Source organism: Colletotrichum abscissum, assembly GCF_030869225.1.
Source record: "Colletotrichum abscissum strain IMI 504890 chromosome Unknown Scaffold_5.1, whole genome shotgun sequence".
In the NCBI taxonomy this organism is placed as follows: domain Eukaryota; kingdom Fungi; phylum Ascomycota; class Sordariomycetes; order Glomerellales; family Glomerellaceae; genus Colletotrichum; species Colletotrichum abscissum.
Genome location: NW_026850431.1, coordinates 1,410,753 through 1,432,226, shown reverse-complemented (window position 1 = coordinate 1,432,226; position 21,474 = coordinate 1,410,753). Strand labels below are relative to the sequence as shown.

At 52.4% G+C, this 21,474-nt stretch overlaps 8 protein-coding genes across 8 annotated transcripts; 2 read left to right on the top strand and 6 right to left on the bottom strand.

The window, feature by feature from the left end:
• Nucleotides 1-1,607: 1,607 nt before the first annotated feature.
• On the bottom strand, nucleotides 1,608-5,258 carry CABS01_02984 (splicing factor 3B subunit 1; the record flags this gene model as incomplete). The annotated part of the gene is made up of 1 exon (XM_060536361.1): nucleotides 1,608-5,258. One exon carries the CDS (start codon nucleotides 5,256-5,258, stop codon nucleotides 1,608-1,610), a length of 3,651 nt encoding a protein of 1,216 aa, XP_060394273.1.
• Nucleotides 5,259-5,769: 511 nt separating this feature from the next.
• CABS01_02983 (8-oxoguanine DNA-glycosylase) lies at nucleotides 5,770-7,382 on the bottom strand (the record flags this gene model as incomplete). The annotated part of the gene is made up of 3 exons (XM_060536360.1): nucleotides 5,770-6,528; nucleotides 6,581-6,853; nucleotides 7,371-7,382. 3 exons carry the CDS (start codon nucleotides 7,380-7,382, stop codon nucleotides 5,770-5,772), a joined length of 1,044 nt encoding a protein of 347 aa, XP_060394272.1.
• A 143-nt stretch (nucleotides 7,383-7,525) lies between these two features.
• CABS01_02982 (U6 snRNA-associated Sm-like protein LSm2) lies at nucleotides 7,526-8,089 on the top strand (the record flags this gene model as incomplete). The annotated part of the gene is made up of 4 exons (XM_060536359.1): nucleotides 7,526-7,539; nucleotides 7,647-7,794; nucleotides 7,893-7,995; nucleotides 8,058-8,089. The coding sequence occupies 4 exons, from the start codon at nucleotides 7,526-7,528 to the stop codon at nucleotides 8,087-8,089; spliced, it is 297 nt and encodes a 98-aa protein (XP_060394271.1).
• Nucleotides 8,090-8,395: 306 nt separating this feature from the next.
• On the bottom strand, nucleotides 8,396-11,047 carry CABS01_02981 (DNA repair metallo-beta-lactamase; the record flags this gene model as incomplete). Its single annotated transcript, XM_060536358.1, has 1 exon — nucleotides 8,396-11,047. The coding sequence occupies one exon, from the start codon at nucleotides 11,045-11,047 to the stop codon at nucleotides 8,396-8,398; it is 2,652 nt and encodes an 883-aa protein (XP_060394270.1).
• Nucleotides 11,048-11,638: 591 nt separating this feature from the next.
• CABS01_02980 (uncharacterized protein) lies at nucleotides 11,639-12,151 on the bottom strand (the record flags this gene model as incomplete). Its single annotated transcript, XM_060536357.1, has 1 exon — nucleotides 11,639-12,151. One exon carries the CDS (start codon nucleotides 12,149-12,151, stop codon nucleotides 11,639-11,641), a length of 513 nt encoding a protein of 170 aa, XP_060394269.1.
• A 990-nt stretch (nucleotides 12,152-13,141) lies between these two features.
• Nucleotides 13,142-15,261, bottom strand: CABS01_02979 (uncharacterized protein; the record flags this gene model as incomplete). The annotated part of the gene is made up of 2 exons (XM_060536356.1): nucleotides 13,142-14,774; nucleotides 14,831-15,261. The coding sequence occupies 2 exons, from the start codon at nucleotides 15,259-15,261 to the stop codon at nucleotides 13,142-13,144; spliced, it is 2,064 nt and encodes a 687-aa protein (XP_060394268.1).
• A 2,144-nt stretch (nucleotides 15,262-17,405) lies between these two features.
• Nucleotides 17,406-18,028, top strand: CABS01_02978 (uncharacterized protein; the record flags this gene model as incomplete). The annotated part of the gene is made up of 2 exons (XM_060536355.1): nucleotides 17,406-17,544; nucleotides 17,751-18,028. 2 exons carry the CDS (start codon nucleotides 17,406-17,408, stop codon nucleotides 18,026-18,028), a joined length of 417 nt encoding a protein of 138 aa, XP_060394267.1.
• Nucleotides 18,029-20,036: 2,008 nt separating this feature from the next.
• Nucleotides 20,037-20,519, bottom strand: CABS01_02977 (uncharacterized protein; the record flags this gene model as incomplete). Its single annotated transcript, XM_060536354.1, has 1 exon — nucleotides 20,037-20,519. One exon carries the CDS (start codon nucleotides 20,517-20,519, stop codon nucleotides 20,037-20,039), a length of 483 nt encoding a protein of 160 aa, XP_060394266.1.
• Between the last annotated feature and the right edge of the window lie 955 nt (nucleotides 20,520-21,474).

Genomic DNA, 21,474 nt, shown 5'->3' with positions numbered 1-21,474 from the left:
AGAATACACAGTATTGTACCAAAACATGACTTATACGCAATCAAGGCTCAAGAGCACACCCCCTTTCGCCCCACCAGCTCTCCGCTATACACCAGATGACCCGGGAAGACTGCATTTGGAGATTGTTGATTTTTGAGTGTAAATGTGGTTCCTCTTCTTCTTTGTGAGCTCCGTATGATATGCGGAATACAATTGTAGCTAGGCAAGACGAGGCTGAATCGTGTGTCAAGCTTTCAAGCTTCTTCCCCCTTCCCCCTTCTGGGGCGGCAGGCCCCAAGCTTCTTTCTCTTCTTCTTCTCGTCGCCCCCGCAATACCGGCGAGCGGTGGATTGGGTGAGTTGAGGGGGTGTGGATGATAGATGTTGGTCCTTGCTTTGCATTGCGCCCGTTTCCCAATATCTGAATATGGGATAGTAAGTAGTCACTTACGGATAGACGCCTTGGCTGCTGGCACTTGCTCTCCGAGTCCCCTAATGCCTCTTTGACTCCCGCTGCCGGCGTGCCGAGACTGGGGTGGTTTGGACAACATTCATTTCGAGGGAAAGGTAAAGGATGTGAATAGGGCAAGGTCAGGTATATTCGTACATCATCAACACGCCACGTCTTGTCATGAAGGCACACTCAACACGGGCGGGTCAGAACATATAGTTTAGCATACCGTACGGATCCCACATCATATGGGTTCCATACACACGGATGAGATAGTAAACATGCGTCCATCCTCCGCGTACAAACTCTCTGCCTCATTTGCCCCAGCCGGCCGGGGGTCGGTGCTCAACAAGGTATCCAGCTACGAAGCAGTCGCCGAAAAACTCTGTATCTAGAGAAGATCGTTCACCGCTTACTATGACCCTATTCATTCCGTGCCTGACAGAAGCCGCAGAGTTCTCTCACAGAGTGGGAACAAGAATCCCCGTCACCTTCAGACCGGTAACCCGTGAGACGTGAAAAGCTTCACGGAGACAGCCGTTCGAGTGAGATACAGCCCACCCCATTTGCACCCCGCCGTCTGGAAGCCCCGAGTCATATTACAGCGAACGGACGAGCACGTTTCTCCAGTTCAGGGTCACCCGGGGGGGGCTTCTGCGGGCACAGCGAGATGAGAAAGCATGTAGAAGAAAAAAGGAGGGAATTATTACTGGTATCCCAAGTTCTCAACAACAAAAATCAAAATGGAGCTTTCATCGTGGAGTTTTAATTCTGCCCATTAAGATCAAATAACGCCGCTGATTTGTTTTTTGGCTGCTCTGAATGCTCCACCAAATGAAGAAAAAAAAAACAAGAAAAGTCTACACGATGCGAGTATTATGACTCAAGTACAATGGCTGCCTACCCTGCGCCCGTCGAACACGCGCTACAAGTCTCTTGCTCTTCTTCTGCTTCTTCCTTCTTCCTTCCCCTAAGCCCGGATCAGAGCCTCACCCCCGCGGCCCGTCCGTTCGCTCGCTCGCTCTCGGAACACACTCCCCTAGAGCCTGTGCGGGCCCGGAAAAAAAAGAACACATCCCTTCTTGGATATCGTAGAAGAAAATCAAACCCTGGAAACCCGTTGAACCTTATGCCCCGCTTGCCTCTGATATCCCTCCCTTCCCGTGTTCTTCCTAAACTTAGAGCATGATTGCAAGCTCTGACCTGTCAACCTTTTCCTCGTCCAGGTTGGGATAGTATGGTACCATGGCATCGGCACCCTGGACGTACGCGTCGTTATACAGCCGCCAATAAGGCTGCCGTACCTTGCGCGCAGGATGGAACAGGCCTGCCCATACATAGTTGAGAACGACGCCAGGGCCAACCGCCATGCGGATGGCTTCGATGGCCTCGATGATACGGTCAATGACGTGAGGACTCGTTTCGAAGAGGTTGGGATATAGGAGGTTGAGAAGATGAACCATTGCGTCCTCGCATCCAAGGCCGACAACGCCAAGCGCGATATGCTTGACGACAGATGCGGCCGTCTGTCGATGGACTTGGTCGCGGTCGATGAGAGCATCCTCGAGCAGAGGGGTGACAGCATAGACGTAGTCTTTGGCCATCTCGCCAATGTACTCAAATAGGAAAGAGAGGGATTTGAGCACACCGTTTTGTACGTTGAGCTCGGGAACGCGGTACTCGTTCATAAGGGCGGGAAGAACAGTGAAGGGGGCGCAAGTCTCAGCAACGATACCAATGGCAACAGCTGTGTTGACACGGGACTGACGCTCCTGCACGCGAAGATTGTTCAGCAGCGTGGCGAGCACATCCTGGGGACCGATGGCCTTAGCGATGAAACCAAAAGTGTTGTTGGCGGCACGACGGATGCCCTTCTTGTGTGCCTTCAGCATGTCGAGGAGCTCGAAGCAGATACGCATCCACTCGCGGGCGTTCACACTCTCGGGGCCGCGATCGGCGATACGACCGACCAGGTCGATGGTGTTTTCTTGGACCTTTTCGTGTCGGTTGCGCAGGATAGGGGTGAGTCTTGGCAGCAAGTCCTTGATAGGAGGTTGCATCTGTGTAATACCGACAACCGTGACGATCGACCTCAGAGCTCCCAAGATGGAACCAAGAACCTCGGGATACTCCTCACCCAGGTATTCATAAAGGACGATACCCAACTTGCCCATCAAAGCGTCCTCTCCGCATTGCTTCATGACCATAGCAATGCGTGAGATGAGGTCGGCTGCTTGCTGCCGTACTGTTGCTGACTTGTTGTTCAATCGCCAGAGGATGGTACTGACGATCTGGGGCAGGTATGGCTTGCAGCGCGATCCCAGGGCGTTGACGACGGAGCCGAAACCGTTGAGCATGACAATGTCTTCCACGCTCTGTTCCTGGAACGAGTGTAGGATACCATCGATCAAGCGCTCCTCAAGACGCTCGCCGATGTCTGCTGCGCCCAAACTAGCGACAATCTTCTCCACTGTCTCGACAGTCATTTTCCTGTAGGCCTCACTCTCGTCCTTGAGGTTCACTACGATTCGTTCCAGGATTTCGCTGACGCCGACCTTTTGGCCAATATCGACGGTGGTTTCGACAACCTGTCTGTAGTTGCGCTTGTCCAAAGCCATTCTCCTCACCCAGAAGCTCTTGAAAAACTCGTCCAGGACATGCTCCTTAAGGTAGCCTGCGGTAACACCATCAGTACCAGCGCACTGAGACACAACCTTCAGGACAACCTTCTTCATCTCCTCGTCTGGGGAAGAAAACTCGCGAAGGAGAATCTCCATAATCTGACTGGTATAGTAGTTGGCATATTCCTCATCCATGAGCGGGATGATGAAACCGACGGCCTTGAGGAAACCAGCCAAACCCTTGCCTCTTTGCTTGCGAGCTCCAGTCCACAGCGGGTTGAGGATATCGTCGAAGCTCTCAATACCGTAGGGGTTTGAAGCTTCGGCAAGCGCGGCAATAGCCAAGCTGGTGACTGTCCTGACCTTGGTCTGCTCGTCGTTCAGGTTGGGCCCGATGCAGTCGACCAAGCCCTTGAGGTGCGGAAGGACGGCGCAGCCCATTAGGATAGGAATTTGCTGCACAATCTTGACACCAGTATGGCGGGCTTGCCATGACTTCTTGCTGCGACACACTGCCCGAAGGAAAGGCAGCAGGGCCGGAATACCGAGGGCGGACGCCACAACGGCGAAAGCTCTTGCGGTGGTGTTTCGCACGTACTCGTCGACATGGTCGATGTCTGGTCTCATCGTGCTGATCATAGTGGCCAGACCAGCCGCTTTACTGAGGTTGGAAATGATCTCACGACCTTCGACTCTGGCGTAGTAGTCTTGATCGATGAGCAGCGGCTCGATAACGACCAAAATCTTGTGCACATATGGCCGCACCAAGTCATCGAGCTTGTAGAGAATACGATCGATGACCTTGACAAGCAAATGACGCTCCTGGTCTTCCAAAGTCTTCTCCATGAGCAGGGGAAGAATCTGGTCGAAGAGCGGACCGGCTCCAAACTGCCTGGCATTGTCGGTGAGCTGTCTCAGAGCAGTTTTACGCATTGGTGGAGTACCATTCTTGACTTTCAAGAGCAGCCTCATGATCTTCCTCTCCTTCATTTCGTCCACGCTCAAGCTGTTCTCGTCAGAACCATCGGTCAGCTTACCGAAGTACGCCATATCCTCGGCCTTGAAGAACTGCAGGTCACCAATGCCGGGAATTTCTGCCGGCACAGGCTTTCCGCTCAATCTAACGGCGTCAGGGTCCTGCATCATGAACCCAGTCTGCGGTGCTGGCGTAGCCATGAGCTTATGAGCAGGCGCGCGAATGGGAGCGTATCCTGGCGGTGGCTCGAGAATCTTGTATCCCTGTTCCTCGCCGGGGAGAAGCGCGTCCAACTCTTCGTCGCTAATGGGCGCGTTGCGTCCTGAGATATCGGTACCGAAAGTCGTAGGCAAGGCTGCGCTTCCCGCCTGTGACGGGTGCATTGGCGTGGCGAGACCCTGGTTACCCATTGGAGTGGCTGAAGGGGCCTGATCCCACCTTGACCGTTTCTTTGGTGCATCTGCAGGCTCCAGAGAGGGGGCCTGGTCCCAACGCGAGCGCTTCGATTTGGCGGGCTCAGATGGCTGAGCAGCTTCCTCGTCAGCTGTCGTGGTCGCGACATCCCACCTTTTCTTACGCTTCCTTCCAGAAGAGACAGCATCGGTAGAGCCAGCTTCCGCGTTTTCCTTATCGTCGTCCCTCAGAGTTGCTGGGGCGATGTTGCCGTCTTCCTCGGGACCCCTCGCGGCCTTGGCCTGGATCTCCCTTGCAACGCGTTCCTCCTCTCTTTCAAGCTCTCTCCGCTGCATGATCTCGCGGTAGCTGTCGCCGTTTTTGTTGTCTCCGTTGGCGAAGGCATCGGTTCGGGAAGGGGAGAGACCGCGATCGAATCGGCGCTTCTGGTAGTCTGTCTCGCGATCGGTAATCCTGTTGCTCTTCTCGCCCCGGCCAGCCAAGGGGTCATCCTCTTCGACGCCATCGCCGCGTGCAAACTCGTCAATCATTTCACGCGATGCCGTGTACTGGCCGACGAGACGGCGCGTGTTGTCGGTGCCTTCCATCTCGTCGTCATCGTCATCGCCGGCCGGGATGGACGTGTTGTATCCGGCAAACTTGTCGACGCCATTTCGATCGTACAGATCGGTGTCGAAGCTATCAGTGAGTTTCTGCTTGGTGCCAGCGTCGGCACGTTGATTGTTCGGGTCGAAAGTGGTCGAACCCTTCTTCGCAGCGGCGGCAGCGTTGCGCTCCGCCTGGAGCTTCCGGACAGTCTCGAAGTCTGCGTCGGACATTTTGAATTATGGGCAGGGTTGCTTCATGTCACTTGAAGATGCAAGTGGGCGATCGACGATGGCGGCGCGCATCAGTAATGGTCGTTGTGTTGCTGATGAGGCTGAAGGGGGTAGCAGCAAATGGCCGGGTCGCAGGAGAGTTTGCAATCTGCGCAGGCAAAAGCTTTGCTGTCGGCGACGCCACCAGAATTTGGGCCCGAATTTTAGCCGAGAACGCCAAGGCTGTGAGCTTCTGCACCTCAACCTAGGAGCATTCGCGACTGATGAACAACAAAGAAAACAACATCAATATTATTGTTCCATGGCTTTCACCCGCAGAAGATCAGGTAGAAGCTATCTAAGAATTTCAGGTAGTTCCACCTACATGTCACAGTAAATCAATGCTGTAACGCTTTGTCTACTGTGTACGCGCTTCAAGACATGGCCGGGGATGCGAAGCTAGTGAGTAGACAACTTGGCAGGATGTCGCTCATGTTGTGCATGACGAGGTCATATTACTAAGGTAGAGGTATCAGCTCGTCTTTCGAGCCTGCGATCGTGTCCTCCTCCGCTTCGGCGATGATTCTAGCAGGGCAGTGTCGGGCACCTCATGCTCAACCTCAACCTTGACCTTTGTCTTCACAACCTTATGTTTCTGACCCAAAATGGGCGTTTCTTGATCAACGGTTACCTCCTTCTTCACCCTCACCGTCTGGTCCTCTTCCTTCTTCACTGTTCGCTCAGAAAAGGTCTTGAGGTCCGCCGTGAAGAGCACAGAGTGCGCCCAGCCCGCATACTTGCCCCAGAGCTCCCTAAAATGATCTCCCACGGCATCGTACATCGCCTTGTTGAACGTCTTGGTCTTGGTCTTGCCGAACTTGTAGTCTCTCTGGGCAATCTGCCAGACGTGTGTGTCCACCGGCACGGCCTCACCCCAACCCAGGCCCATCAGACAGACACAATCGGCCACCTTGGGGCCTACGCCCGATAATTGGAGCAGCTGTTCATGTGCCTCTTTGTATGTACACTGTGGCAGCTTGCATGCCTCGGCCGTTTTGATGTAGCATGGGTTCTCTGGGTTGGTAAGACTCTCGAACCAACCCTTTGGCCTGTCATTGACCACAATGGAAGCCGTCTGCGCGATATACTTTGCGCGGTAGCCAAACCCAAGCTCCCTCAGATGCGCCTCTACTGAGCTTCCCGTCAAAGCCTCGGGTGTTGGGAAATCGTGGAATGTTTCGTCCCCAATCTTGCCGATCAGCGGGCCGTAATGTAGACACAGCTTGTGAACCTGTCCAAGTATGAGTGCTGGATTTCTTTTTCCACTTTGCAGCAGTTCTTACCATTTGTGATATCCTGGCGATATTGTTGTTGCTACTGCAGATAAAGCATATCAAAGCCTCCCATGGGTCTTGGCTCAGCATACGAACACCTCCGAACTCTGGGGCCCTCTTGCGAAAGTTGGGATCCGCTTTCGACCATTCCTCGTACAGAGACTTGAGGTCCAACTTGAGGCTCAGATAATGCCGTAGTAACTCCTCTGTGTCATCTTCACTAGCTTCGCTGTCAAAACTTGGAGGGGTGAGCGGATATGTTGGTTTCGTAGGCCAAGTGACCTGGTAATGCAGGTGAGTTGGATCTTGCTTTAATGACACGATTCGACCATACAATGTGCAGCACCTGGATGAAATCTTAGCGGAATTGAATGATTATGCAAAGAGCTCAATGTGACTGACCACATGTCATTGACTTTACGCCATCGGAAGGACTGGCCACATCGAAGAGTCGTGTCAATGCATAGCTCAGCTAGACTAAGCGGCAGTTTCCGCCATTCAGTCACCCTGACCACAGACATAACTTTCTTGTATTCAGAGACCAAGCTTTTCGTGAGGGTCACCTAAGCGAATGACAGTGACTCTAGAAGATGCCAAGTCTTGGATCAGAAAGAGGACAGAAAACCAGATTAATAGATATGAAGGTGTGCGAGTTACATGAAGTTGAATAAAAGTCGCCGCTGAGGCTGATCACTTTGTGAGTTCTTCCCCTGAACGGACTGGCCGATTCAGTGGCCAGTTGCCACCACAGAACTGGCTCTAGCGGAAGCCGTCAGCCACAGGGGCTAAGCCACATCACAGTGTGATCCATGATGAAGCCCAACACTGAGATAGCCGTGCACACTGTACCGAAACACAGTACGCAAGCCCCCACACCTCTTCGCACTCAATCAAGAGCATCACGACCTTACTGAGCGGCGCATCACACCTCAGCATCCAGTTCAACCGCCCACCATGCTCTTCTTCAGGTAAGTTTCGAAACTCACTCGGGGAACGCGATATTCACAGGCTTTCAAGCCCAGAGTTGCGCCCCGCGCATGCTGGATGATGCAGTCACTGACGTTACGCCCACTAGTTTCTTCAAGACGCTCATCGACCACGAGGTCACTGTCGAGCTCAAGAACGACATCCAGATCCGCGGCATCCTCAAGAGCGTCGATCAGTACCTCAACATCAAGTTGGAAGAAATCTCTGTCGTTGAGGAGCTCAAGTACCCGCATCTGGTCCGTCAGCCGCCTGCCCCCCCTTGCACCAAGGCTCTCACGCATCCTTATTAGGCTGAGGAGCCAGCCTTGAGAATGTCGCTAACGAAAATATGTAGAGCTCTGTCAAGAATGTCTTCATCCGCGGCTCCGTCGTTCGTTATGTTCACTTGCCCGCCGGCTCAGTAGACGTGCCCCTTCTGGAGGACGCGACGCGCAGAGGTGAGTCTTGCGTTTCCATCACGTTCATCGCAGGTATGGGGATAGCGCTAACGCCATCACAGAGGCTGCTGCCCAGGCCGCAAAGGCGAAATAGGCTATTAGCGGAAGGGTCCAAGGTTTCAGAATGACGCATATTAATCATGGCGATATGGCCGGGGCACTGAAAAGGCCGGTCCTCGCATGCGGTGGAATGAAGGCCAAAACCTCACAACTAGGTACACGTGCTCAACGATATTCTTGGCGTCTGGCAAGACCTGGTGTGGCAGCGCCTCATGGAGTATGAATAGAGGCGATATGATATCCAGACAGAGATCTACGAAACAAATCAAATGTTCAACGGAAGTTGCGCCCGACCGCATTGTACTCATTATTCATTATGCTATTCTGATGAAGCAAGCAATCACCACCAGACGCCTCCTCCACGGCTATCTTTGCCGTTCCACAGCGCAACTTCCTTACCCTCGGCCTCTTCGCCTTCGAGAGGATGCACGAGTCCGCCCTTTCTCCTCTCAGACAACCATTTATCAATCCAGCCCTTCATCCTTTTCCTCGATACTTCGCTGCCGACATTGACCGTGGGTACTACCTTATCGATGCGCAGGGACATCACGAACATGGTCAGCTCCCGGAAGCTGCTATGCTCACTGTATGGCACACCAAAACACATGGCTTCTTTCGTGCTGCCGCGTTGCGCGACGAAATCCTTTGCCCCAAACCGAGGCCGCCAGGCCTTGCCTTGAAGAATCTGTGTCATCGGAATCGTGCCAGGTTGAGTGCTAGCTGTCACCGCCTTGCTAGCGCCTTGTGGACGGTAGTTCCAGCCTGAAGGTCGAAATCCTACGATACGACTGAAATGCGGCTTGTACCCGTTGAGATATTCTTGTAGTGTCTCGGCGCGGATTTCCATCAGCATTTGCATGTGAACCTGAGCTTCATGCGGATTATCCGTCATAAGTGCCGTCAGCTCTGGGTCTCCAAGTTTGGACACAATGCGGATCTTCGACTTGGACGCAAATATCTTGCTTCCCAGAGCTTGGGCAATAGCTTTGCAAATCCGCTCCTTACCAATCGAGTAGGTACCGCAAATAACAAGGAGACGTTCCTTTGGAGCATTTTTCTTCTTCGCCTTTGCAGTGGCGTCGTCCGTACTTGTCTTCGTGAAGAACTTGCTGACCGTCTCCGTGCCAGCCTCTCTGTTGATCTTGTCCCATGTGTTGTCTTCTGACGTCTGGTCTGGAGCAAGTGACTTGCACATATCTGCGCATGCCTTTATTACGTCGTTCTGAGGCGGGAAAGAATAGCGGGGGTTGAGGTAGGTCGTGTCCAAGTAACAAACATCAATCTTTTGCTGCTTGAGTTTGCCTGATACCGAATCTTGTATGTCCGGCTTGAGTAGAGGATGGGCAACCTGAGCTGGACAGGCTCTGAAGTCGCCACAATGCAAGATTCTTTGCTTTCTCGCATTTGGACCCTTTCCCATTGTCTTCTCAAACAGAAATAGGGAGCTGCCGGGACAGTGGTTGGCAGGGATCATAGTCACCGTCACACCCTCGGTGCCCGGGACCTCCTCCGTCTGATTGAACTCCAGAGCAATGACCCACTTAGCAGCGACTCGTAATTGCATCTTGACCAGGTCTCCGGTGACTTTGCTGCAGTATATTGGGCCGTGCGTCCAGGTGGAAGTCAAGCCGATATAGTGATCGCTGTGAAAATGGCTCAAGAAATAGGCATTGCATCCCTTGACCGCACCATACCTGAAGGCATCTACGCAGATGTAGAAACCAGGCATTATCTTGTAAAATGGACAGGTCCGTTGATACGCGGGCTTTCCACGCGATGAATGCTCTGCGGCAGCGGCGCCGGCCCACGCAGCATCTTCAGCATGGCCAGACATCAATTTGGTGAAGGCAGAAGTCGACTTGTTTTGGACTTCGCTCAGCTTGAATGGGTTGGCTTGGCCCTCTCGTGGTACTGCTGCGCGCGCAAGTCGTTTGTTTACTTCAGGGGGTTCAAGGATTGGCGGTCTGGCGACTTCATCTTTGACTTTCTTGGTCTCCTTGGGTTGGGGTAGTGGAATTGGGTTGCCATCGAGGCAGGCGTTCACATGTCGTGTTGCTTCGTCAGGTGTGATACCGGCAAGTGTGCCGTCGCAAATAGGACAGTTGGCCACCATGGCATCGCTAGGCCGTACAGGATCGGCTAATTCGTCGCAAGAATAGTCGCCCGTATCTGCAGCCTCGGCTTCTGCTTCCAAACGGGCTTGTTCCTCCATGAACTGCATCATGCGGTATTCTTCGCCGCCGAAATCTTCGTCGTTGGGGAAATCGTCTAGGTCACCAAAGTCGTCAACATTTGCAAATTCGGCGTCGATCGAGTCCTCAACCTTCAATGGCGGTGGCGGGCAGCTCGTTTCCGTCGCTGGCGGTTTTGCCTCTTCTTCTTCCTCCTTTAGCTGAACCAACGGCGTAGAAACATTATCTTGCTTCATTGCTGGAGACGTCACGTCGTCCTCCGACTTGACCGGTGGGACGATGGGCGGTCGACTGCGAATAGCACCGATGAGACTTGATTTCCGAGCTGTAGGGACCTTTTCTTCTTCTTCTTCTTCACTGTCAGATTCGTCGAGAAAGGGGCCTTTCCGCTTAGTGGCCACCTTCTTAGAAGGCCTCTCTGTGGGTGATGAGGGTGGTGGTTCGGACACCACAGGGCTGTTGGAATCTCTTGCGGCTGACTGTTCCCCTTCGTTATTCTCGGGCTCTTGGCTTAGCCGCCGCTTCTTGTTTGGCGCCTCAACCTCATTAAACCTCGCCTCCTCCTCCCATGGTTCGGCATCATATATCTCTGGTACCTCATCATCTTCCTTTTGGGGAACAACGAGCTTTTCGTGGCCATCGATAAACAACGTCTGCTCGGGCTTTTCGGCCTTCTGAAAGAAACTCAGAATGCTAGCATTGGGTTTCCCTGCAGGCTTCTTCGAAGGAGGCAACCTGGTTAACGGTTTTTTGGGAGTCGTCGTAGGCCTCTTCCGCGCTGCCGTTGATGGAGGGCCCATTTTGCCACAAATGCCCAGTGAAGGGTTGCTCTTCTCGAGAAGTCCAAATTGTCGAGGGTTCTGATGTTGCGAGTACTGTCGAGACCGCCATCTACACTTGCATTGTGCTACACAAGTCGAAGGGGCGAAATCTGGACAAGGGGCGAAGTGTCAAAAAGTAATGACGTTGGGGCTAAGACTGACTAAAACACGAAAATCGCGGGGTCTTTTGGAGTGCGTCGCGAAGTCACGTGCTCTTTCCGAAATATTAAAGTGCCTGGTCTTAGCTCCGGTATAGAGATATTCTTGGAAACGTATAAGGCGACAACCATTCCTGAGCACGATGTTCTTGTGAAAAGAATGTCTCGCAGTCTTGATTATGGATAAGGCGTTTTATCTTTATTCACAAGCCAAGTGCGATGATATCTGCTTGATTTAGCCGAGTCCTCTTTCGTCCTGTTCCCCAGTCTTCCCATGTAGCTTTACCCAAAGCCATGCATCTCCATCCCAGTCCGAGCTTCGTACAAGCATGCGAAAGCCCATCCTTAGTTGAGTGCGAAGGCCTCATCAGTACTTTGTAGCATAAACAATGATTCCCACATCGCTGGGGCCTCAGTTGATGGCCCGACCGCTGCTACGCATGAGCTCCCAGTGGAAGAGCACCTTGATGTACGCCTGGCGTACCGTATAGGCGGTGATAGAAGTGATGATAGCCGCCAACGCCACACCGGTGCTCTGTACATTCGCTCCCCCATCGAGCCGATGCTGTCGCCAAAGCCGAAACAGGTGGGCCTCGACGGCAAATAGGCTGAACTGCATACAGAGGTAGGAGAAGGTGCCGAATCTTGCGACGTTGCGTGGTAGTTGATACCGGCGGCAGAAGCTGGTCCACCTCTTCTTGTGGATGATGTAGGGAATCTCGGTCGCATAGATGATGATGTGGCGAGCAAAGAGTATCATGAAGTAGCGAAGCGTCAAGGTCGTTGTGCCTCCAACGATGACGGAACGGAGAGCCAAGACCACGATGAGGGCGGTGATAATGTCACGACCGACGGTGATGTACACCAGCATTGTCGCCAGGAGATGCGGGTCTTCAATCTCATGCTGCTGGTTGAAATATTCCATGGCGAAGACTCTGATGCGTATGCCAGTGTCGATAGTGGCACGCGCTCTCAAAACACCGGGTGGCTGTGTTTCTCTTTTCTGAATGGAAAGGAAGCTGGGCGTGTCTGTCCTACTGCGCGTCTAGTTTGTTTAAAAGATACTGAGGATAATGAAACAGTCCTAGCAAGACTCATTGATGACGTTGTTGATGGGTTGTTGCGGTTGGCTGTTTACCTCAGCTATAGTCCGAGAGAAAGAACATGTGCGAGGAAGAAAAGGCAGCTCAAAAGGAAACCAAGGTGGAAAGAGAGTATTGATGTTGAGCCTACGTAGGCTAAATATTTGTCGATATCCCCCTTGCACACCGTCCTGGATATTGGAGCCAGTATGGTTATTGGTGAGGATGGCCAGCTCAAAGGGAGCGAATCATCATGGGCTGAGAGTCAATTGTACTCCTTGTGATGACGGCGTCCCCGGGAAGTCTCTTGATCAGACTTGCGTGTTTCTAGCTCGAGCCCTTTCACTCGAACGCATAGCTTATTGAACCCCTTGTGATGGCTGAGTACTTGTATCTTCGGTTGAGAGTCAAATAAGCCTCTCCTTGTAAGATGAGAAAGCATGTATTGGTGTTGTAAGATCAAGCTTCATTGTTCCACGCGAAATGATTCGGAAACACTCGTTTCTTGATTTTCAGCGGTTTCTTGGACAAAAATCATAGCCTGTTCAAATATATAGTCTTACTCTTCACAATTTCAATCCGAACGAGGGTTACTGTACATTAGCATCTCAACGAGCATTGTTGGTCCTTTAGTAGAGTCGAAGACGTATCGAGGAGAATAGATCGAGCTAAGGGCTTGATCTCATTCATATCAAGACAAATATCCAACAGTCTGACAGCGTATGAATGAGAAAAGAAACACCAAGCTCCTCTACCTACATCTCTTTCCATCGCTCAAAAGAAGCGAGAATCCAGGGGCCACTTGGAACAAGACTCGTGATCATCTCACTGCACTACTCGCCCCTATACCTCTCAATGAAGTCCGCTACTTCAACGGCCCCATGCGCCCTCGCAACCTCGGCTGCCGTCCCCCTGACCTTGAACGGTGCTCTCATCTTCGTCGGCATGACCTGCTTATCGATGCCCAGCTCTAGAAGAAACTTGACGCACTCCATTTTGCCTGTCCTCGCCGCATAGTGTAGTGCAGTATAATCCCCCTCGGCCCTGTGATGCAGATCTTGGCCACAGCCGAGGAAGAAGCTCACGCACACGACGCTTCCGCCGGACGATGACCAAATAAACGCGTTTGAGCCTTGAGGCGTCATGTAAGACCACTGAGCTCCGTGCTTAAGCAGGAGCCTAATCATTGGCAGCGAGCCGGTCTCGGCTGCTGCCATGATCGGAGTCGCCGTGCGGTACCCCTTCGCCTCTACTTTGGCCCCGTTCTCTAGCATAAACCGAACTATCGGGAAATCCTTGACCCATACAGCCGCATGGAGAGGTGTATCGTGACTAGATGATTTGGCATCCAGATCGGCTTTGTGTTTGACCAGCAGCTTAGCCAGCTCAAGCCAATGCTTCGTCGCTGCAAGATGGAGAAGAGTTATGCCATTGCTCTTTGCACGCGGATCTGCGCCAGCTTCGAGAAGCTTGGCCGCGATGCTTAGGTCCAGGTTGTAAGCGGCGTACCATAGGGCAGTCGGCGCCGTACCGTCTTTTGAAGTCTCTCTCGCGTTCACGTTGGCTCCACGTTTGAGCAGAACATCTACGGCGCCTGGGTGTTTGTTCTTGACTGCAACGAGGAGCGGCGTTTCACCCTGAGAGTCTCCTGTCAGCGGTAGTTCGAGAGTCTTGGCCTCCTTGGCCAAGATCTCGAGCTCCTTTGCGTGCCCACTCGACGCAAGCCCGTGAATCGGAGTTCTGCCGGTTTTCCAACCCCCAAGCGTCGGATCTGCTCCTCGCTCGACGAGTAACCGAATGATTTTCAGGTTGATGACAAAGTCATTTTTCTTATCCTTCTCCGGGGGAATGCATGCCTTATAAAGGGGAGTATGACCCCATCTGTCTCGAGCATTTGCGTCTGCCCCCTTATCGAGCAAATATTGCACAACAAGATATGCAGAACTCCTCACGGCTGTGTGTAGCGGCGTGGTCCCGTTGGCATTCCTGATCTTCCAACTGGCCCCGCTCGACAATAGCGCCAACGAAGTGGGAATCTGTCCTCGATTGAGCGCCTGGTGCAATGCTGTATCCTGCAGCGCATTCTGGACATTGACGTCTGCTCCGGAAGCAATAAGCCGGTCCAGGACGAGCAGAAATCCCTCGCGAGCGGCAACATGTATGGCCCGGTCACCGCGGTCTCCTAGGGCTATGTTTACAGAGACGCCTTGGGCCAAAATGGGCTCAAGGTCCTCAAGCCGCCCGCCTCGTACAGCGGCAAAGAGGTCGTCAGCAAATCGCTTGCCTGTTGTGTTGATCTGAGTATCTGATCTACTCTTCTTCAACTCCGATGGTGGCTGTAAACCCAGTTGAGGGGGGTTTTGCCTTTTGAGAAATTCGGTCAATATCCCTCTAACCTCCTCTCGGAGAGTGTCGACACCCTTCTGTACATTATGGACGCCCTCCTTTACTTCTTGACCAGTACGCCTATGACTTATTAGTGTGTGGCTTTGTCTTGTTCGGCGTCTGTCTTCATTGCGTACACTTGCAGAAGCTGGATAACAATACCAAGGCGGGCTTTCTGATCTTGGATACTTTGCGTAGCATCTGAAAAGATCTCCTCCCTCCATAAGAACTTCGTCTTGTCCCACTTTCCCATGCGCGAGTCGCTTTTGCTCTGCACCTTGCTGACTTCGTGTTCCAAATCTTTGAGTGTCTTCTCCAATTTGTCCATGCATGTATCAAGCATCTTCCGCAAACCATCCTCGGTACTGTTCTTGACCGGGTTTTTGAGGATATCAGTCTGTGAGACTTGTTTTTGCAAATTGAGGCACACATCTTTCGTCAAGTTGCACTCGACGATGATCTCGTGCACAGCCTTGGGTGCATTCTTGTACTTTTCCACAAGGCTTTGAATCTGACGGGCAACGCCGAAAAGTTCGACGGCACTCGTTAGGGCGGTGATGGGATCCATCTCGCACGAAATGTAGGTCTTTGAAGCAAGGTTGAAGATACCCCTCTCTCAAGCGCAAGCATGGGCGAAGGTAAGCTTCATATAACAGCGGAGAAATGGTATCGTGGTGCATCGCCTCAGCCAGCCATCCTGTCTGCGGCCAATCGTAACTGTAGCTAGGGCTGACATGCATGGATGCTACCCACCGGCTGATAATTCACAAGGCTGCCTCTCATTTTGGTGTCACTGCTGTAGTGTCTTTCTCCGAGAAGAGGGGGCGGGTAAGCTGTGGCATAGATTTGAAGTAAGATGAAAATACGTTTCATAAGCTCAGTGATTGAATCATGGTAGCCAGAACATAGGCGCTTTTGATTGCTCGAGTTTCTAGAAAGCTGGCTTTGGACCGCCGTTCTCCTACCTCGAAGCATTTAGAGACCATGTCACCTTTCGATTCATTATTTGCCCCAATATAACCAAATGAACATGATCGAGGGCCATTACCAGCGAGCCTTGAGTGGAGATCTTGAACTTTACCAACTCTGCGATGTGTCGGCTATGATGCCGCCGCCTCTTCCAGCGACGCTGGCACCGGGCATGGCGCAACAGATCCTCTTTCTCATTGCTGACAGCTTCGTTATTACCACTTTCCGGGGTCTCTAGAAACATATTCGATGGAGAATATACGGAGAGAGCGAGTCAGAGAGGACAATTACAGTGACAGCTAAATCAGCAAGGGGGGCAGTGAGGATAGTTGTAGTGAAGATGCCAGTATTGGAAACTCGACTTTTTAGAACTCATTTCGAAGACAATCACTTCCTTGAGTTTAAGTTTTCTGCTTATCCTGGAAAAGTCGCATCCATTTCCTTCTAGCGCCTCAGCAGGCAGTTGAACGAATGGCTTCAGCGAATCGCAGGGTCAAATCGACTCGACTCTAGCTTATGGATATCCTGAGCGCGCAAGGAGCAATTTGATCCGGGCCCAGTGCCACTCATGCGAATATGTCGCTCTAATGAACTATCAAACCTTGTATGCCACTCATCCGAGTTGACGTCTGAATGCGAATGGACTAAATGGTGAGTTGAAACGTTTCGTCAATAATTCCATTACCTTCGTGCTGGTCAACTTGCGCGACTAGCTGTACCGGCAACACTACAAATAACCAGGTGAGGGGCGATGACGACATCCACCGAACATCAAATGTCTAGACAAGGACCGGGGTTATGATGAGAAGGTTTAGCTCTCAATAACAAACCGCTCAAGCCTGCAGACTGCTCTTCCGAGAAAATGAGGTGACTGATGATTAGATAGCGCCGACGATGAGCGCAATACCAGCACAACGTGAAGTCCATGAGTGACAACGACGCATGCTAAATCCAATTTCTGAGCTGGTCGCGCAAAATGGGCCCAAAGAAACAGGAATGGGTGCCGATGGCGGCGCCCACTGGGGGCTAGCGCTGGGCTGATGCCGATGCGTAATGTTCCCAGAGCTCTCACGAAATCCAGGTACGTAAACCAAAAGTTTTTATCAGAGCAGAGGCTGCTGTCATTCGCCGATCGTCTCATCGAGCCGTTGGTTGGCTTGTCCCAGTATGCCATGTGTGTAGAAGTACCGTCGTGCCGTGGAGGCAGGGGGGGGGGGTCCCAGTTCTCAAGCATGTGCAAGTGCTTCTCGAAGAGAGATGGAGGAAACCTTGTCTCACCAGGAGTATCGCCTACCTGGAATCCCCACGCCCAGTAGCCCCCAAGACACTAGACATCCCGCATTCAGTTGCAGGCTTGATGAGCTGCTTCCCAGGTTCGTGGATGGGTTGTCTTCTGTCAGAGAGATAACCTTAGCTTTGGGGGGCGGGGAGGTATCCCTACTAGGAGCTCACTCACACTCACTGATAAGTACGGAGTACTTCACTTATCTCACCTTACCATATGATGTGATGTACGGTAGAGAGCTGCCAGGAACAGGTGCCTTATCTATATATAATATCGCTGACGTACCTGGTCTCGATTTGTTATTCTCTCGTCCCATCTTGCAAAGTTACTCAAATAAAGTTGCGCACCCACGTTGTTTCCCCCCGAAAGACATTCTCACTGAACTCATCCAACAACGAACTCACTCACCATAGCTCACGAACCAAACCCCCTACATCCATACCTTGCACTCGAACACGATGACTGCCGAAGTATCTCACGGAAGAGGTGGCGCCGGAAACATGGCCGTTGACGACACCCAGTACGTCGACGGCGAGGTCGTGAGAACAGGCCCCGAGGGGTCTCAGGGAACTGGCGCATTCAGCGCAGGTCGTGGAGGTGAGTCTTGACGCGGGACGAGTGCGCCCAACGCATCGCCTTATCACCCAGCCCGCCAACCGGCATCGGCGCAATCGCCCACTTGGCCGATGCCCCGCCCCTAACCATGCTCACTCTCCACCCCACGATGTCTTCAGCTGTTGCAATCACATCATAGTCAAACGCACCATGCTTTGTAGGCTGACTGTTTGCGCCCTGCCATCCAGGTGCCGGTAACATTGGCGACGCCAAGAAGGAGCCCGCTCTGCGCTCCGACAAGGACCTCGTCCCCGAGGAGGCCTACCGTCCCTCCATGGAGGGCCAGGACTACCACGTCGGCCGGGGCGGCGCGGGCAACGCCGTCGAGACGGAGAAGTCGGCCGCCCACAAGGACATTGATCATGAGAAGAAGGCCGCTGCGCAGGCTCGTGCCGACGGCCACTCGGGCGTCAGCGTCGCCGACAAGCTCAAGGCCAAGATCCTCGCCCCCTTCCACAAGAAGTAAAAAGGAAAAGACTCGTCTGTTGGAAAAGGAAAAGGATGGTAATTATGGGTGTTGATGTGTTGCGACGGATGCTGGTAGGACCTGGGCTGGAAGTTTGTTTTTGGCATACCCTTCACGATATCCCCCATTTCGTAAGATTTATTTCGTGTCGAGACTTTGTCTCGACTTTTTAAATGATATCCTGCCACTGGCATTATTATTTCCCTTGGCAAAAGCGTACTGTAATTGCTCCCATCGCGTTGTTCTATCTCATGCATCTCAATGCATCGATCAAATTTTTGGCGGGCGCGGGTTCCGCGCGGATGCAAGGCGCTGGCACAACCAACACTTTTGTTTCGCAAACCACAGCGGTGATGCTCGTGGCGAAATATGAGCCCTCGATGAAGGTCGACGACGCGTTCGTTGAAGACGGAAGTAGGTATCGCCATGCACTGTGTACTGTATAGATACTTTTGAGCCTCCGCTGTACTCACGACTAGAATCGTGGGCCGAAACCGGCGAAGAACTAACTCAGTGTATTGGAAGAGGCTGATCTACCGCGAGGATCTATCCTCAGCTGCGATAGACAAGCAGTATATCTCTCAATTCTCTTCAGAGACTGCGTCCATTGTAGACGACATGCCACTCCAGTCGCGCGAGTGTTGCTGCTAACCGCTTAGCCTCGGGTCTTATAACGATGCGTCTTCTTTTATTTATAGTGGGCCTCCTATATGGCAGCGCTGCCGTACTTCTGCTTCTCCGTCTGCCCTGCGCTGCACACTCGAATTGCCATATTTACCTGTTAGTCATACAGCGATTCTACTCAGATCAACGTCTTCTCCCTGGGCAGTGGCATCCCACGCAGACATAGCAGAAGACCATGAAACTGCAGCTATATTGCAAGTCCATAGGCTCTATCTAGTTAGAAAGCATGTTAGCTCCAACTGATTCCCGAAGACGACACCAGGTTGATGGCCGAGACAAGGCTTTTTGAGGTCTATTTATACAGACAACAGCAACAGACCGAGTGCAACAAGAGTCCTAAAAGTTTCCAATATTGTTGAGTTTTAATAATTCCATAGCTTTCTCTCTCATTGATAGGACGCACGTCCGGATGGACAAGCTTGAGCCTAAAAAGTTACATGCACATTGCCACCTTGCTTCCAGCATGAGCATTACCGGAGACAACATGGAAATCAATCGATGATCGTGTGGGGAAAACAAACGACATAGAAGAAGAGAGGTAAGGGCAATTCGGGTCTCTGAACGAGAGAAAAAAATATAATGCGACACGGGCCTGATTCGAACAGACGCTCCCGAAGGAAGTAGATTTCGAGTCTACCGCGTTAACCACTCCGCCACCGTGCCACCTGGGATGATGAGCATCGCTAACTACATCACATATAATCGACATGACACGACTAGGGGGCGGTGCAGTCTAAATCGGCAGAAACTCGGCAGGGTATGCCGGGTCTGTGCCCAATCACTCAACCGCTTCAACATGTAGGTATGCAAGCTACGGAGTAAGGTAGTCAAAATCAAGTCGTTTTTCCAAACACCTTTCCAAGCCATACATCAACCTTCAACTTCACATCTCCGTTGGAGCTTCGCCTCATCAAAGTATCGAGTGTCGCAACCGGAGCTCCAGGTCCATGTTTCACCCAGTCACAGGACAGATGTCTGCTGCAGACAGTGGATTCCATGGGTCCTCCGCGTCGGGGCCCATCGCCGCGGAACCTTAAACTGAAGCGGTGAACTTTGGCGGAATGCAGCGTCCAGACAGCCATCCGCCTGCGTTTTCGAGATATGACAAGAATTCCCAGTACGCACATTTTGGCATTGCCATTGATACTACTCAGCTACTACCCGGATTCTGGTTGCCAAATACTGTCGACTGACAACATCGACCATGTCGATGCTAGCGCATCATGCCCGCGCTTTGCAATTTTCGTCTGCGCCGACTTGATTTACGTGCCGGTGATCGTCGCTCAGGGTCCAACGGGTCTTGAAATGTGGTGGGCAGACATGCTCACTGGCGCGAAGAGGAACCGCAGATCGCTCGGGCACTTGCAGAATGCCCGCCCCCGCAAGCCCCAGTCCAGCTTGGATCGCCGTAAAGCCTCGCCGCAGTGCTGCGACGAGAATTGGGTTGCAACACACACAGTAGCTGCATTTTGTCATGAGATAAACTAGTGTTAGAGGAGCGTGGTCGAGTGCGAAAGTTCATTGAACGGAGCCTTGTAGTTTGTACAGTATCGACATCCAAGGAACGCCGCATACGAGCTAAAATTGACCTGGGATGGTTTTTACCCAACTGAAAAACCAACCACTCCCAAGACGGCACGGCTCTAGCCAAGGAAACGCAAACCCCTGGAGACTTGGTGAACCTAACCCGGTGAGGTACAGTTGACAGATCTGTACTGATATTTCGGCTTTCCAAGGTCTCGATTTCATTAAGTCTATCATACTCGGAGTTTCCAAAGAACCCGGTGGGGTTGAGACGCTGATTCATGTCGACCAGGGAGGGCTTGTATCCCTATGAGGCCGAACAAGAGAAACTACAAGGGAGCCGGGGAGGCCGTTGAAGAATTCACCAATGCAGAGGGGTTCAGCCTCTTGCGGTGTAGGCAACGCAAAGTGCCAATGGCCATGGTGGTTGGAGATGGGGAATTTGTGGTGCACGATCAATGCCCAATCCCAAAGGCGGATGCAGCGCATATCCATCGACGCATGCCGGCCATGGAATATCGGACGAATGAATAACCTAGTTCGTCTCACAACGCATGTCGTTCAACGCGCATCCTCTCACGATAAATGGAGTCCATTGCCTCATAGCGCGATATGCTTCAAGCGTGGCAGCGGCGCTAGGAAGGAACACCGTCCCATCGGCGATGATCTAGTTGGATGCATCCATGTTTGTTGTCGCAGCGCTTGCGAGATTGGGCAACGGTTTTCGTCGCGACTGGGGTATTTGGAGAAGACTTTTGTCACTCCCTTACACACATTACAGAGGTACAGGGAGGAGAGCGGTTGGGCGGAGGAGGGTTGAGAGGGGAGATGCGATGTGGTGAACGGCGGACGGCGGGCCTTTGGTGGCCTTGGCTCAGCTTAGAACGGCTCCGGCAAAGGAGCCGCGGCGCAGAAGACAGGCAAAAGGGCAGAGAGCGACCAAGTACTCCGTAGACATGGAGCTAGAGGCCGGGAGAGACCATGGATTGACACTGTCACCCTGGATGTCCCTGTCCTTGCCTCTCTGCTCTGGCCCGGCCTGCTTTCGACGACTTTTGCGACGCCATATAACCAACCACGCCGGCCCACAGCCGGATCTCGCAAACCTGACGACACATCAACCTGCCTCGCCTCATTTTCCCCGTCCGTTTTTGGTTCTACTTTCTTTTCCAGTTCTATCTCGTCTTTCCATCATCTGTCCTGGTATTGACTGATAGAATCCGCTGTGGCCCCATGTC